Below are 17960 nucleotides of genomic sequence, written 5' to 3'. Positions count from 1 at the left end.
GATACACAATATCAACCGTCTCATAGAGCCAGTGCAAAAGCTGGCACCTAAATGGTGGAGATAAGTACATAAATATAATACAGTGGTGTGCTGGTAAATGTTTAACAGGCTGTCTCTAAAAAAAAAATAATAATAAATAAAAACATAAAAACCACCCGTAGATATGTACATAACTGTATTGAACATTGTATTGGTACAAATGATATGCTTAGGCGGCAAGCAATTTACAAATAACATTAAAACATACAGTATCCTTTACTGTAAATTCCCAAATGGCCAAATGATTTTCGCAAAATGCTTTGGTTGACTTTTGCCGCACTCATATCTGTAGCCAACCTATGTTTGCTATTCATCCAAGAGTTATTTTCACAATAAATTTATTGACATTAAATTTCACCCTCTACACTCGACAGAAACGGCATTCACTAAAGTCTGCAATGACCTGTTCCTTGCCAAATCCAAAGGTCACTACTCCATCCTCATCCTCTTCGACCTATCCGCCGCTTTTGACACTGTCGATCGTAATTTACTTCTTCCCGCACTGTCCTCATTTGGGTTCCAGGGCTCTGTCCTCTCCTGGTTCTCCCACCGTACCTTCAGAGTACATTCTCATGGATCTTCCTCCACCTCCATCCCTCTCTCTGTTGGTGTTCCTCAAGGATCTGTCCTTGGACCCCTTCTTTTTTCAATCTACACCTCTTCCCTGGGCTCGCTGATCTCATCTCATGGTTTCCAATATCATCTTTATGCTGATGATACCCAGCTCTATCTCTCCACACCAGTCATCACTGCGGAAACCCAGGCCAAAGTATCGGCCTGCCTATCCGACATTGCTGCCTGGATGTCCAACCGCCACCTGAAACTGAACATGGCCAAGACTGAGCTCATTGTCTTTCCACCCAAACCCACTTCTCCTCTCCCTCCACTCTCTATTTCCGTTGATAACACCCTCATCCTCCCCGTCTCATCAGCCCCCAACCTCGGAGTCATCTTCGACTCCTCCCTCTCCTTTTCTGCACATATCCAGCAGACAGCCAAGACCTGTCGCTTCTTTCTCTACAGCATCAGCAAAATTCGCCCTTTCCTCTCTGAGCACACCACCCTAACTCTCATCCACTCTTTTATTACCTCTCGCCTTGACTACTGCAACCTACTCCTCACTGGCCTCCCACTTAACCATTTATCCCCCCTTCAATCCGTTCAGAACACTGCTGCGAGTCTTATCTTCCGCCTGGACCGATATACTCACATCACCCCTCTCCTCAAGTCACTTCACTGGCTGCCGATCAGATACCGCATACAGTTCAAACTTCTCCTACTAACCTACAAATGCACTCAATCTGCAGCCCCTCATTACCTCTCTACCCTCATCTCCCCTTACACTCCTACCCGTAACCTCCACTCACAGGACAAATCCCTCCTATCAGTACCCTTCTCCACCGCCGCCAACTCCAGGCTCCGTCCTTTCTGCCTCGCCTCACCCTATGCTTGGAATAAACTTCCTGAGCCCATACGCCAAGCCCCCTCCCTGCCCATCTTCAAATCCTTGCTCAAAGCACACCTCTTCAACGTAGCTTTCGGCACATAACCATTTATCTCTATTCAGGAAACCTAGACTGCCCCAATTTGATTGACTGCATACTTTGTCCTTAAGATTGTAAGCTCCTTTGAGCAGGGACTGTCCTTCCTTGTTAAATTGTACAGCGCTGCATGACCCTGGTAGCGCTTTAGAAATGTTAAGTAGTAGTAGTAAATCTGACATATGATTTACTGTCAGACTATATCTCATCCTATATACCAATACACCCTCTTCTGAGAAAATGGAACAAACTGAACTTTTACAGATTCCTACACAGACACTACATGCCAGCAGAATCCTTCACCTCAGTCTCACATGCAGAACATGAGCAGACGCTCAACTGATACAAAATAAGGGGCCATAAAAACATGCAGACCCCCCAAGAAAGCCAAATTCTATATGTTTTTCTGCCATAATGGAACAAAACAAAAACATCCCAGGCTATAAGTTGGATGTTTTGGTCTAGACATGTTTTAATGATGAATAACCCACAAAAAATGTCCTAAATGACCAGATGGCCACTGGAAGGAATCAGGGATGACCTCCCCTTACTCCCCTAGTGGTTATTAATCCCCTCCCACCCACCCCCCAAAATGTGATTAAAAACATTACTTACCAGGTTTTATGCCAGCCTCAGATGTTGTACTCAGGTCCATTAGAACAGCATGCATGTCCCTGGAGTACTCTAGTAGTAGGTGCAGTGCACTGCAGACAGGTGGACCCAAGCCCATACCTCCCTCTACCTGTTACACTTGTGGAGGAAACTGTGAGCCCTCCAAAACTCACCAGAAACCCACTGTACCCACATATAGGTGCCCCCTTCACCCATAAGGGCTATTGTAGTGGTGTACAGTTGGGGGTAGTGGGTTTTGGGTGAGTTTTGGGGAAGCTCACCAGACAAGATAAGGGAGCCAACGGTGAGATGTGTAACTAGGAGCATTTATTTGAAGTCCACTGCAGTGCCCCCTAGGGTGCCCCATTGCTCTCTTGGGATGTCTGTTTGGCCAATTTACTAAGAATGCTGGCTCCTCCTACATCTCAATGGCTTGATTCTGTGCATTTTTCACCTGGACTTATTTTTCAAAAATGTACCAAAAACATAAACTTACAGAGCACAAAAACATCTAGCAAATAGCCATTTTCGAAAAAAAAAAAAAAAAAAGGTGTTTTTCTGTTTTGAAAATAGCTATCCTGCTTATTTTCAAAGGAGAAGGGCGGCCATCTTCCGACACAAATCGGGAGATGGCCGGCCTTCCCCTAAAGCCGGCCAAATCAGTATAATCGAAAGCCGATTTTGGCTAGCTTCAACTGCTTTCTGTCGCAAGGCCAGCCAAAGTTCAAGGGGGCGTGTCAGCAGTGTACCGAAGGCAGCCTCAAATGTCATACCCAGCTCCATCACAGCACTATGCAGGTCCCTGGAGTAGTGTTTAGTGGGTACTGCAGTGCACGTCAGGCAGGCAGACCCAGGCCGTTCCCCTGCTACCTGTTACACTTGTAGTGGTAAATGGGAGCCCTCCAAAACCCACCTGAAACCTACTGTACTCACATCTAGGTGCCCCCCTTCATCCCTAAGCTCTATGGTAGTGTTGTACAGTTGTGGGGAGTGGGTTTTGGGGGGCTCAGCACCAGGTAAGGGCACTATGCACCAAGGATCATTTTGTGAAGTCCACTGCAGTGCCCCCTAGGGTGCCTGGTTGGTGTCCTGGCATGTGAAGGGGACCAGTGCACTACAAATGCTGGCTCCTCCCATGACCAAATGACTTGGTTTGGGCCAGGTTTGAGATGGCCGCCATTAGTTTCCATTATCTGCAAAAACCAATGGCGGCCATCTCTAATGCCATGTTGAGATTTGGCCAGCCCCGACCGTATTATTGAAATGAAAGATGGCCGGCCATCTTGTTTTGATAATACAGTCGGGTACTGCCAACTCCAGACTTCGCTCCTTCTGTCTCGCTGCACCCTACGCCTGGAATAAACTTCCTGAGCCCCTACGTCTTGCCCCATCCTTGACCATCTTTAAATCTAGATCGAAAGCCCACCTCTTCAACATTGCTTTTGACTTCTAACCACTTGTACCTCTCGCTTCTACCTACCCTCCTCTCCTCTTTCCTCTACACATTAATTGATTTTCTTACTTTATTATTTTTGTCTATTAGATTTAAGCTCTTTGAGCAGGGACTGTCTTTCTTCTATGTTTGTGCAGTGCTGCGTACGCTTTGTAGCGCTATATAAATGCTAAATAGTAGTAGTAGTAGTACGCCGCTTAACAGGGCCGTCAGATGGCCGCCCTTATAGATGACTGGCCCCGTTCGATTATGCCCCTCCACGTTCCCCACTTGAATTTTAAATAATGTTAGCAAAACATCCAAAGTTGGATTTAGACATCATATCAAAAATGCCCCTCCACGTTACTACATGCTTGTTTACAGAGTAGCACTTAAGGGGATTTTCAGCATTTACATGCATATGTGCACACATATGTATGCAAATGCCAGTATGCTAATTAATTAATTGGTATGTAAATATTAACACCTTGTTTATAAAATTGCCCCAGTGATGTCTGCAGTATTTATTGTGGCTTTTAGAAAGAGTAATGAAATCTGCTGCCTATCCAGGGTCAAATAACTTTTCACAAATAAGCCTACAAACAAACGGAGTCCTATCAAGGATAAAATGAAAGATCAACAGGTTGAATCTATTAAGGAAACAATAACCCTAATGTGACAATGCATACCTGACCCCCTTCCCCCTCCCCCACTAGAGGTGCAAAGAGGTACCTTTATCTCCACTCTGCCCCAATGCCAAGCTCTGAATTTATGTTCTACCAGTGGCATGCTGAACTTGGTGCTAGAGAAGAAGGAGATAAGGATACCTCTTCCAGCCTCTGGCAGTGGAGGGGGGATGGGGTGTTATTTATATCCAACTTGATATTCATTATTTAAAAATAACTCAAGGTAAATAGTACAAGACCTATAATGCAATAAATTAAATGCATAATAATATATTTGCATCCTCAATAAGACACTTCAACTTACCCCATCCCATCTGCTGCTCCCCGCCCCAAACTTCCTTCATAACAATAACACTGCCAACCTTACTGTCAGAGCTAGGAGAGAGAAATCAGGGTTGACTTTACCTCTGTGGGTCTGGGTATGTGCATCCTTGACAGAAGAGGTGGCAGGGGTGGAAGGATTGCCACAGGGGCTTTACCTTGAGAGATCCAGATTTGGAGTGGAGCTTTGCCATGGGGTTATTTCCTTGACAGATTGGGATGCAGCATGCGAATAATGCATATATGTGTATGTAAACTATGAGCATACATGAAAATCAAATGGATGCACATTGACAACTGAAGTTAGAAGTATGTTATGTAAAGGTGTAGATATGGTACTACTACAGTTTGATATATCTGTAGCCTTTGACACAGTTAATCATAATAAATTACTACTCAAGTTAGCAGAATTAGGTTTTACTGCTTCTGTATTTCAATGGTTTAGTTCATTTCTGAAAAACAAGCATTTCTTTATCATTAAGGATGGTGTAGCCTCTTTTTCATGGAAATCTCCTTGCGGGGTCCTACAGGGTTATCCTATTTCCACGCTCCTATATAACATCTATATGAGCTCTCTTAGAAATATTGTACTGGAGGCTGGTGTGAAACTTCTGTCATACACTGATGATATATTTATATTGATTTCTGTGGATTCCTCTCAAGATGTTACCTCTTCGAAGATTAATAATTGCATAGAGAAAATTAGCTGTTGGGCTTTTTCTTTCAATCTTAAATTGAACACGGATAAGACAAAAGTTTTCTGGTTTAGAATACATTTAGATAATATTCCTGTGATTATTCTTTGTTCCGATGGTACTCAACTGACAATAAACAAAATCTCAAGAGTCTTTGGGGTTATTTTGGACTCCACCTTACATAAATAATGCCACACTGGGAAAGACCAAGGGTCCATCGAGCCCAGCATCCTGTCCACGACAGCGGCCAATCCAGGCCAAGGGCACCTGGCAAGCTTCCCAAACGTACAAACATTCTATACATGTTATTCCCGGAATTGTGGATTTTTCCCAAGTCCATTTAGTAGCAGTTTATGGACTTGTCCTTTAGGAAACTGTCTAACCCCTTTTTAAACTCTTAATCTATGAGTGCTTCAGATTAAAATTTATCTCATCTGAGGAAGAAGGGCAACCTTCGAAAGCTAATCAAGAAATGTATTAAGTTATGTCCAATAAAAAAGGTATCATCTTATTTTCTTTTCCATGTTTTATTTTGTTTGATTTCTATTGATGACCTTAAGAGTGGACTAACACGGCTACCACACTCCTCTGCTTAAAATTTATCTCAGAAAGCATTTTTTTAAACTGAGACAACCTCAATTAGTCCATTCTTATTTTATTTCTAATTATTTCAAAGTATTGGTGCAATTGTTAGATTACTGTAATTCTTTGTATATCTGTATTACTCAAAAGCAAAGGCAAAGATTACAGTTGATCCTAAATACAGCAGCCAGACTTATTTTTCATAGAACTAAATATGATCATGTGTCTCTATTGTTGATTGACTTGCACTGGCTTCCGGTGAAAGCACAGATAATTTTTAAGATGTGCTGCTTTGTTTTTACAATTTTAGAGAGTTATAGTCCAACTGATTTGACGTTATTGAAATCCCTTCTGGGTGTTCCTGGATGCTGGCGAACATGTACGTCTTTTGTGTTGCAGTTTCCCTCCTTCAGAGATGTTAAATTGAAAAGTTTTTATGAGAAATCATTCACATTTCAAATAGCAAAATTTTGAAATATTATTCCAGTTGAAATAAGATTATGCTCATCATACGTGCTTTTTTGTAAACTGTTAAAAACATTTTTGGTTTCAAAATTCTTACAGTGATATTATAGTTAATCTCATCGTTGGACAGAGTTAATATTATTGTTCTTTTTGGTGTAATGTATAAGTTTCTTGTTGTTAACCCACTCTGAACCTAATTTTAGGAATAGGGCAGACTACAAATATCCATCATCGTCATCATCATCTCTGTCCACTTTCCCTCATCTCCCAAATGCCCACTTTTTAACACCGCTACATACAGACACATTGTGAAAGTCCTTGTTTATATTTAGCCATACAGAGCTAGATTCTGTAAATGGCACTCAAAAATAGGCACAGAAAAAGATCGGCACTAATCTTGAGCATAACTTTGGGTGCTAGACTTATGCCTGCTGAAACCATTTAGGCACACTCAGACAGTATTCTGTAATTGCACACTTAGCTTTTTGGAATGTCTTTGACACGCCCCTGGTCACACCCCCTGATACACACCGTGGCCCTGATATTCAGACCACGGGAGATAGCCTGGCTGTTTCCTACTGTCTGCGCTGAACCTGGATATTCAATGCTGGGCTGTTTCCAGTGTCCGACGTCGAATATCTGTGGGGTTTACGGGCAGTTTGAAGATATCTGGCTATGTCAATATTCAGATAGCCGGTTATCTTTAAACCAGCCAAAGCTATACTAGGGTTTGACACAGCCAAATATGACCACCAAACCCAGTTTAAAAATCGGCAGATAGCCAGTTATATCGCATGATATAACCAGTTATCTGCCAGCTACTAACAGTGGATATTCAGAGGAGGATAGCCGGTTAAGGGCTATTTAACTGGTCAGCATCCATTCTGACAGGTTAAATAGCGCTAAATATCAGACAGCATGGGATTTAGGCAGCACCCCGAAATAATAGACCATACAAAAAAAAACGACAAAAACCCCCCACAACAAAACAACCCAAGACAAAATAGACTCAATCAAGCTGGATTATGTTTTCAAGCAGATTTATGGTTCTCACTAGATACCAAGTGTGGATAGTGAAGTCAAGCGGTAGGCAGGTGCCAGGACCTTTTTTTTTTTAATTTTTTTTATTTATAACCATTTAAATGTTTACAAGCGATAAAACAACTTGCTGGAAATACAGAGAAAGTAATATGTAGAAATTATTTCAGTCAGGTAATTCTATTCTCTTCCTTAGACCACTAAAAAGGGAGATTGAAACAAGATAAGGAGATCAATTAAACAGTAAACAGAAAAAACCCCGTGGTATTAACCTGATTATCCCCAGATATTACTCGTCTAATTCATTATTCCACATTGATCATCTGGTTGGCTTCTTCAAGGCCAATACGGTGTATAGTCAAATCATTTCATTGAAAAACATACTTATTGTCCAATATTAGTTAGAAATAATACATCTGATTACATTCTTTCTCTTTTAAAAACCAGAAGTTATTTAACAATACATATACTAGGTGCCAGGACTTTCAAGTGACAAGCCTGGACTTTCTCAGTAATTTATGGCTCCTCCACTTCTTTGTACCCTTAAAATTTGTACCATTCAAAAATAAATCTATTTCATCAGGCCCTTTTGTCGGGAGTCTATTTTGTCAGGGACTTTTATATCGGGAACTTTTTTTTTTTTTTTGCTTTTTTGTCTGGTTTCTTTTGACTGGTTTCTTTTGACCAGGTACCAATTTAGGCACCGTGCCTTACAGAAAAGAATGCAGCTAGATGTGCATGCAAATCCTAATTGATTCCAATTAAGTGCAATAATTGGTTAGCACCTAATTATTCCTAGTTAAAGGCTCGTTAATCAATCTGGGCACACCTTGGGCGCACACCCAAATTTAGGTGTGCAAATTAGTGCTCCATATATAGAATGTGGGAGGAAAGTGGCAATGCAAGTTTCAAACCAGTGATTAGGCAGATAGATTCTTTTAAAAATCACCCTCTTTATATCTTTGCCAAAATTGCTTAGTCCATCAGGCCCAATAAATACAACAAGATGTTATGGAGCACTTTTAAATAACCTGTGTTGTTTGCAGTGCACCAGGGCACTTTTAGCCTCTGTATGCTGCAGCTAATTTTCAATAAGGAAACTATGAGAAAAATCATGCAGGCTGATTCTTTTTGAAAATTAGCCACATGCTCTCTAAAAGTTGCCCATATACTTTACATCTGCTCTTCGTGGGAGCAGCCAAGAGCTGAGAAAACAGCACCCATAGGTTTGAAAACCTAGGGTCCCTTTTACTATGCTGCGTAAGTGTCTACGAACGTTCAATGTGTGCCAAACTGGAGTTACCGAATGGCTCTTGCGGTAATTTCATTTTTGGCACCGTCCATTACGCGTGTTTGAAATTTTTGTTTTCAGATGCGCAGAATGGATGTGTGCCAAGTGGCATTTGGTACACTTAAGTCATTCCCGCTCAGTTACCACGCAAGTCTTTACCGCTAGGTCAATGGTAGGCGGTAAGGTCTCAGACCCAAAATGGAAATGTGTCGCATGTCCATTTTCATCAAAATTTTTAAAAGGCCTTTTTTTACAGGCGCGCTGAAAAATGGATCGGTGCACACCCAAAACCCCCGCCTACACTACCGCAAGCCATTTTTCAGTGTGCCTTTGTTAAATGACCCCCTAATGAATGCATGCTGCTGCACTCCCCCAGTGTAAACACGCCCCAGAAACACCTCTTTGGAATCCAGCTAAACATTTTCAACCTGTGGAAAGCTTCTTACTTTCAGGTGAGCAGAAAAGAGAAATTTTCAGGCAGAGCAGTTGTCCAAGGTAAATGATTATTTTCCTGAAAAAAATAAAAGGCTCTAAAATGATGCAGTAAAGTACTAATGTTGTTTCCCTGCACTGATTGGTCTTGATGCTCTGGTGGGTGTGCGGGGGGGGGGGGGGGGGGGTTCTCAGTCTTAACATTTTTCTTGTTTTTTAACAGAATGGTTTGTGGGGTTTTTTGCAGATTCAGTGGGAATGTATAAACCCAAAATACAAAACAAAGAAAAAGAATTACAAGAACTCAGGCATAGTTATCCTCAACCACTGCAAGGTATTCTTTTTAACAACATTATTGCTTCTCGCTCTGATTTCTAAACTCATTTCCTCAACAGGTTTCTGTGCTACAACCAAAGTGATATTTTCTACAGGTACTTTCTTTGTCCCTAGTGGGCTCCCAACATTGTTCCCTCTAAGCTGAACGGAAGTCCTCCAACTGCATTGCAGACAGTAGGGGGTGGTTCTTCAATATTGTGTTTTCAATTGCTAGGGATGGGCAGATTCCCTGGAGTCCTGCAGACTGTGCTTGTCCTTCACTATTGAGAATGTGATAGTGAACCAGCATCCGCCACTAGCATGACTATAGGTGGAGGACCCCCGCTCAGCTTAGAGGAAACAGTGGCTCACATTCTAAGGGGTCCTTTTACAAAGGCGCTCTAGTATTTTTAGCATACACTAATGATTAGCGCACGCTAAATGCAGTGGCGTACCAAGGGGGCGGTGGGGGCGGTCCGCATGCCGCTGGGGGGGTGCCGCGCGCCTGTCGGTTCCTCTCGTTCCCTGCTCCCTCTGCCCCGGAACAGGTTACTTCCTGTTCCGGGGCAGAGGGAGCAGGGAACGAGCGAAGTCCCCCAGCAGGTAAAAATGCACCCGGGGGGGGTGTACTTTCGCGGGGGGGGGGGGGGGGAAGTGTCTGTCCTTTCGCCGGGGGTGAGAGGGTCACTGCACCCGGGGGGGGGGCGCATCGGCGATCCGCCCTGGGTGTCAACCACCCTAGGAACGCCACTGGCTAAATGCAAGAGATGCCCATAGAAATATATGGGCATCTCTAACTTTTAGCATGTGCTTATTTTTAGTGCATGTTAAAGATGTTATCGTGCGTTTTTAAAAGGACCCCTAAGTTTTGTACCTTGGGCAGTGGAGGATTAAGTGATTTGCCCAGGGTCACATGGAGTCACAATGGGAGCGTGGCCATGTCATCGCCTACTACCTGCCTCCCCCTGCCCCCTCTCCCCCAGTCAACATATCTGTTGTTAAGGCTTTAATGGTACTGCAAAACAGAAAAAGGAAATTAAAAAAAACAGCTATTGTCTAAATCATTTATGGGGGAAGTTATCAACCTGGGCTACCATTATGCCGTGTTATTTTACTGTTAACCTCAGTTATTAGTAACTGGTAAAATAAGGTATCTTGGTACATAGCTATCAATGTGTTATTTTACCACAGGTCTCGCAATGATAACTTCCCCCCTCTCCCCTCCCCCCCACATCTTAGTTCTATCAACTTTGTCTATTAAGTTACTATTTATTCATTTATTTATGCATTTTTAAAACTTAGATACCACTTAATTGACTATGCAGTTTACAAAAGAACATACATAATTGTATTATATAGAACCTACACTGGGCCTTCAGGATTGAGATAATTGATGTCCTTTTCATTCTGAAAATGCCCCGACATGGGCCGTGTTTCGGTGTACAAACGCCTGCCGCAGGGGTCAGAAAGTTCTTATTGGTATATTCATGGATTTAACCAATACAATCAGGGTGTAATGCCCATAAAATGCCCAAAATCCGCATAGTCAGAAAAACGCTGTTTCAATGAATATACCAATAAGAACTTTCTGACCCCTGAGGCAGGCGTTTGTACACCGAAACATGGCCCGTGTCGGGTCATTTTCAGGATAAAAAGGACATCAATTATCTCAATCCTGAAGGCCCAGTGTTGCTTCTTTTCTGTTTCTGGTTATATTTGTATACTGTTTTACCCTCTCTTCTGTGACACTGATTATATAGAACCTAACATACAAACAGACACATTTTTACACAAAATCACAGTTCGATTCATGTTGTATCAGAGGGCATTACATTCCAAAAACTCAATAAAATGCAGCCAGAAAGCTGATTTTTTTTTAGGTGTGATATATAGAATCTAGCCCTTAATTTCTTTGGAGCAACTTTGTCTTGAGAAGTTTCTTACATTTCATCACATTACTACAAAGCCACAAGTGTCCTGTGAGAGCATTCCACAGTTGCGTACCAGCAACAGTAAAGAAAGAAATTCTAGTTTCCAGATAGTGTGTCTGCACCACTGGATGTAAGGATAGCTGCATCGCAGCAGTATTGGCTTTAAATTAGCCCTTGAAGTTGGTAATTGTATAATAGGAGGGCAATGTCAAGAGTCCTTAGAGACATCTATTTTATAAAGCCAACATAGATGCCTATGTGCCTCTTTAAAACAGGCTCTTAGAACCAGCCCCAATAGCGGGCAAAATTGAAATTCATAAATCTACACCTGCTCCAAAGTTGGTGTGAATGTGCAGGTATATTTTTATAAAGCACACAAGCACATCACTTAAACTGTGAGCCCTCCTGGGACAGAGAAATATCTAGAGTACCTGAATGTAACTCACCTTGAGCTACTACTGAAAAAGGTGTGAGCAAAATCTAAATAAATCATAACTCTGTCTCCACTTTGCCAAAACTACACCCCTTAAAATGCTAACTTACAATGTACACGTGATTATAGCGTGTCTTTATATGCACATGAACAGCAGTGCAGTATTTTAAAATGTCTTTTTTTGTGCCTAAAACCAGAAGATAAACATCCCCGCCCCACACACACACACTTTTACAAAGCCGCACTAGCAACGCTGGTGAGGTAATGCTGACACAGGCCATTAAGTATGAATGGGCGCGGCAGTCGCTAGTGCGGCTTTGTAAAAGGGGAGGTTACAAATTTAGGGCCTTGTTTACTAAGGTGCACTAGCATTTTTTGCATGTGCTAAAATTAGCACGTATTAACACTAGAGACACCCTTATATTCCTATGGGTGTTTCTAGCGTTAGTAAGCATTAATTTTTAGAATGTGCTAAAAACACTAGCGCGCCTATAGCACGGCTTAGTAAACAGGGCCCTTATCCACTAAGACGAATAAAAAATGATGGTCTGAAGGACAAGTATACAGTAGCGTGGAGAAGCACAGAACAGTGTTTATGCTATCACTCCTTCTACTCTCTTTTCTCTGGTTTAAGTGGCTAGGAGGGGTATGTTTGCTAAAAGAAATTAAGGGCTAGATTCTATATATCACACCTAAAAAATCAGCTTAAAAAACACCTAGGTGTAGTCTATAAAGTACACATAAAATGTAGGCGTACTTTATAGAATATGACTAAATTTCCTTGTGGTTTGTAGAATATGCCGAGCACCTGTCCATGCGACTAAATTCAGTTGCAATCAGTTACGCCAAGTGAAACTTGGTGTAAATGCAGACACCTAAATTATGCACTAACTGGGTGTGTTCTATTAAAATGCAGTTCGATTTTAGAAATGCCCGTGACCCGCCTATTCCACGCCCATGGCCATACCCTCTTTTCAACTATGCGACTTAGAATTTACGCGCATCACATTACAGAATATGCTGACAGTTGTGCATGTAAATTCTAATTAATGCCAATTAGTGTCAATAATTGCTTATTAATTGGCAATGATCAGTGCTGATTGGCTTGTTAACTAATTAAGTTGTGAGTGCAAATCCACAATACGACCAGATTTGCACGTACAACTTTAGTTGCGTTATATAGAATCCAGGGGTAAGTCCTTAATGCATGTTAACAGGCGTACCGCATCACTGCGTTAAGGCATTCTGCAGTAATATACCTGTTAGTGCACAGTAACCTCTGCATTAGAGAATGTGTGAGAGAAGGTAAGGCATAGGCATGGAAGCATTATCCAGCTACTGTGTCTTAGGTAACGTGCGTTAACTGGATAATGCTGACTTAATGCATGATCACTTAGCATAGGAATATATGAGCAACTCTAACATTTAGCACATGCTTAATTAACGCGTGCTAAAAATGCTAACACGTCTTTGTAAAAGTACCTCTTAGTGCATCCTACGTAGGAGACGCTAATTGATACTGTGTTAATCCGTAGCAGGTACCATGTACTAATGACGTCAAACAAAAAAAGCAGACTGAGGAACGGATAGCTGTATAGGTTTATTTTCAGTTACCCGACGTGGCCACGTTTTGCCTCAAAAGGCTGCGTCAGGGGTTTATAGTACACTTATAAAGGGCTAAAAGGTGTTTCCCCTTTAAATTAGTAAATCTGCATCCAAGACAGCAATTTGCTGCTCTTGAGCACAGGAATGCTAAACAGTAGCTCTCCTTCTCTCACTGTGGTTAAACCACAGTGAAAGAAGAAGAACTATCCATTCCTTTGTCTGCTTTTTTGTTTGACCTTATATTTGCAAGCAGATTACTGCCTCTCCTGTTTGTTTGTTTTTTCCATGTACTAATAACTACATTAGTACATGGTCCTGCATAAAAACACCTTTAACTGCAAATCAAATGCTATTATTTTTTAAATGCACTAAAATCCGCATTAACTCCAAATATAAACACCCTTTAGAAACATACCCCTAGGTGTGGTATTGACAAATATGCGTAAGATAAAGTAATCACTATTTCTATGATTATCTTTTTATTTGAAGATCCACAAGATGCATTCCTTCTTAGACTACATCATGGGTGGATGCCAAATCCAGTTTACAGTAAGTAATATTTGCAACTAATTTCCTTCTGTGAGGAGATTGGTAGGAGGGGGCCTTGAAGACAATAAGGGTTGGAAATACGAGATTTCGTTACTAAGGGGCCCTTTTACTAAGCTGTGGTAAGTGTTAATGTGTGCATGCTGCGGGGTGCGCCGAGGCATCCCGCAGTAATTTTTGCATGTCTGTGCGCTTCCTACACGCTAAAAACTAAAGGCATTATAAAATTTTTAGTGTTGGGTGCAGGTCAAGGGTGGGAAGTTCTGTGCTAATCAGATACCGTAGTTCCATTGCTGCATGCTAAATGATTAACACGTGTTTAACACATGGGCCATATCACCTGCAAAAGAGGTGTAGTTAAGTGCTCACACGCTAATGGACATTCACTAGCGGGAAAATTGGTGCATGGCCATTAATGCTGAAAATGGAAATATGGTCTTAGCACGCAGGAATGATACGTAAACATGTTCTGAGGCCACTTTTTACCGCAGCTTAGCAAAAGGACCCCGAAGTGACTATGGAAAAAGTATTTGTTGGCCGATATTAAACAAAGTTACGTGCTCACAGGCAACCAGTGAATGTAGAACTTCACTATTTTTATATTTTAAAAAATTATACTGCGGTGGTTCCTGCGCGAAGGCTGCAGTATGGGGTCAAACAGATTACTATATCTCAGCAAGTATTGCATCGGCGAACGTAAAACTTTACCAATGTTCATTGGGGACATGTATGCATGTTCACAGAAAATTTCATCGAAATCCATGATGGTCACGCAGGGACCACCAGACCACTTGACATGGAATGACCTTATACTATCAATATAATATAGGGCTGAGTTTGGCGCAGTGCAAAAGCAGGTTATAAAATTAGCTGGATAGCAGTGATATCCGGCCATTCTCCAGATAACTTAGCCATTTAGTTTAGGCTTAATGACCACATAAATGGTGGCAGTTTGATAAGTGGGCACCTCCTTTTAGGAGTACTGATGCTGTGTGTGGTGAGAGCCTATTCTCACCCAGATTCACTTATTGAATACTAGCATAATCTGGAATCAGTGTGCCTTATCAGTGGTATTCCTAGGTCGGCTGCCACCCGAGATGGATTGCCACTATGTTCCCCAGCACATCACCCCCCCCGGCCAGTGAATCACCCCCTCCCATGAATCATGCCAACCCCCCCCCCCCCCCCCCCGGAGCATCACATCCACCCCCCAAGTGCATTGCTCTTACCTCCTGGGGTGCAGTGAGCAGTTGTGCAGCTGTCGGCTCCACTGGTTCTTTGCCCCAGAAAAGGAATTAATGTCAGAGGGAGCAGGGAACCAGTGGAGCCAACAGCCATGCGGCTGCTCCCTGCACCCCCTTGCAGCGTGCACCCAGGGCAGACCGCCCCCACCGCCCCGCCCTTGCTACGCCACTGTGCCTTACATTTACACACCTGCAGTTGCATCGGCTGTACACCTGGTATAACTGTGGATACCTAAATGTGGCAAGAGTATGTGTAACTTATTGTATTCTGTACTTTACATAAGAACATAAGCATTGCCATAGTGGGACAGATCGAAGGTCCATCAAGCCCAGCATCCTGTCTCCAACAGGGGCCAATCCAGGTCACAAGTACCTGGCAAGATCCGAAAATAGTACAATACTAGTAAGAAATGCCCATTTCGGAAAAAAATGAAACGGGCGCTAGCAAGGTAATCCCCCCCACCCACCCACCCCACCATCCTCCCTCCCGAGTTCCAGACCCCCCCTCCATCCCTCCCTTCCGAGTTCCACACCCCCCCCCCTCCCTCCCTTGGTTGCGAGTTTGTGATGAAAGTTCGCAGCGCTCTCCCCGCTACTGAATCTCTGGAACTCGTGCGTTGTGCCTTCGCCAACCCGCCCTCGATGTCATCGCATTTTGACGCGAGGGCGGAGCTACAGTAACTGCAGGCCAAACCGGATATCTCTGGCGCCTCATCCGGCTTGAGGCTTCATTGGAATGTTGGAGGTGCCTTTTATATATATAGATGTTTTATGGTGCTTATTTGAGAAATAAACAATGGATTTTCCCAAGTCCATCTTAATAACAGCTAATGGACTTTTCTTTTAGGAAATTATCTAAACCATTTTTAAACACTGCTAAGCAGACTGTTTTTACCACATTTTCTGGCAACAAATATTTTGCAGTTTATGAAACTGTTAAAGACACAGCTTTTTGTCCAGGCATTTTTCAATGTTTAATGATGATATGTAGAACAATGATAAGAGGATGATTGTAGCAGCACATTTGCATTGTTATTTATATTTTGTTTATAATTTTTTTATTATACATGTTTTTCTGGTAGCCACTTAGATTCTAAAAAAAAATAAACAATTTCCAGAGTTTAATTATTAGAAAAGGAATGGAAAACAAAAGTGACAACGTTATAATGTTTTTGTATCGATCCATAGTGTGACCACACTTTGAATATTGTGTTCAGTTTTGGTCACTGCATCTCAAAAAAGATGTGGAGGGGCATAATCGAAAGGGGTACCCAAGTTTTCCTGAGGACATCCTTGTAGGACGTCCTGGCGAAGGGGTGGGGAAACCCGTATTACCGAAACAAGATGGGCGTCCATCTTTTGTTTCGATAATACGGTTGGGGATGCCCAAATCTTGACATTTAGGTTGTCCCTAGAGATGGTCATCCTTATACTTGGTCGTTTCTGATTTTCAGCGATAATGGAAACTAAGGATGCCCATCTCAGAAATGACCAAATGCAAGCCCTTTAGTCGTGGGAGGAGCCAGCATTCGTAGTGCACTGGTCCTCCTGACATGCCAGAACACCAACCGGGCATCCCAGGGGGCACTGCAGTGGACTTCAGAAAAAGCTCCCAGGTACATAGCTTCCTTACCTTGTGTGCTGAGCCCCCCAAAACCCACTACCTACAACTGTACACCACTACCATAGCCCTTATGGGTGAAGGGGGACACCTAAATGTGGGTACAGTGGGTTTTGAAGGGCTCACATTTACCACCACAAATGTAACAGGTAGGGGGGATGGGCCTGGGTCCGCCTGCCTGAAGTGCACTGCACCCACTAAAACTGCTCCAGGGACTTGCATACTGCTGCGATGGAGCTGGGTATGATATTTGAGGCTGGCACAAAATATGTTTTTAAATTTTTTTTGAGGGTGGAAGGGGGTTAGTGACCACTGGGGGAGTAAGGGGAGGTCATCCCCGATTCCCTCCGGTGAACATCTGGTTAGTTTGGGCACCTTTTTGTGGCTTGGTCGTAAGAAAAAAAGGACCAGGTAAAGTCTTTCAAGTGTTCATCAGGGACACCCTTTTTTTTCCATTATGGGTCGAGGATGCCCATGTGTTAGGCACGCCCAAGTCCCACCTTCGCTACGCCTACGACATGCTCCCAGGAACTTTGGTCGTCCCTGCGACGGAAAGCAGTTGGGGACGCCCAAAATCAGCTTTCGATTATGCCCATTTGGGCGACCCTGTGAGAAGAACACCCATCTTGCGATTTGTGTCAAAAGATGGGCGTCCTTCTCTTTTGAAAATAAGCCTGTAAATGGAATTAGAAAAGGTACAGAGAAGGGCGATAAAGGGGATGGGATGACTTCCCTTTGAGGAAAGGCTGAAGCGTCTAGGGCTCTTCAGCTTGGAGAAAAGATGGCTGAGGGAGATATGATACAGGTCTATAAAATAATGAGTGGAGTGGAACGGGTAGACGTGAATCTTTTGTTTACTCTTTCCAAAAATACTAGGACTAGGGGGCATGCGATGAAGCTACAAAGTAGTAATTTAATACGATTCAGAGAAAATGTTTCTTCACTCAACATGTAATTAAACTCTGGAATTCATTGCCAGAGAATGTGGTAAAGGCAGTTAGCTTAGTGGGGTTTAAAAAAAGATCTGGACAGCTTCCTAAAGTAAAAGTCCATAGACCATTATTAAAATGACTTGGGGAAAATCCACTGCTTATTTCTAAGATAAGCAGCATAAAATTTATTGAACTTTTT

At 42.6% G+C, this 17960-nt stretch overlaps 1 protein-coding gene across 1 annotated transcript in view; it reads left to right on the top strand.

The window, feature by feature from the left end:
• Window positions 1–17960, top strand: part of CPNE4 (copine 4) — a 932436-nt gene that overhangs the window by 748036 nt on the left and 166440 nt on the right. The window contains exons 10-11 of the mRNA XM_030206477.1: window positions 9382–9468; window positions 13908–13967. Of these exons, the coding sequence (XP_030062337.1) occupies window positions 9382–9468; window positions 13908–13967 (147 nt within the window). The remainder of the gene's footprint in view (window positions 1–9381; window positions 9469–13907; window positions 13968–17960) is intronic.

The sequence above is a fragment of the Microcaecilia unicolor genome, chromosome 1 (assembly GCF_901765095.1).
Source record: "Microcaecilia unicolor chromosome 1, aMicUni1.1, whole genome shotgun sequence".
In the NCBI taxonomy this organism is placed as follows: domain Eukaryota; kingdom Metazoa; phylum Chordata; class Amphibia; order Gymnophiona; family Siphonopidae; genus Microcaecilia; species Microcaecilia unicolor.
Note: the sequence above shows the minus strand (reverse complement) of the source record. Positions and strands in the feature narration are given on the sequence as shown.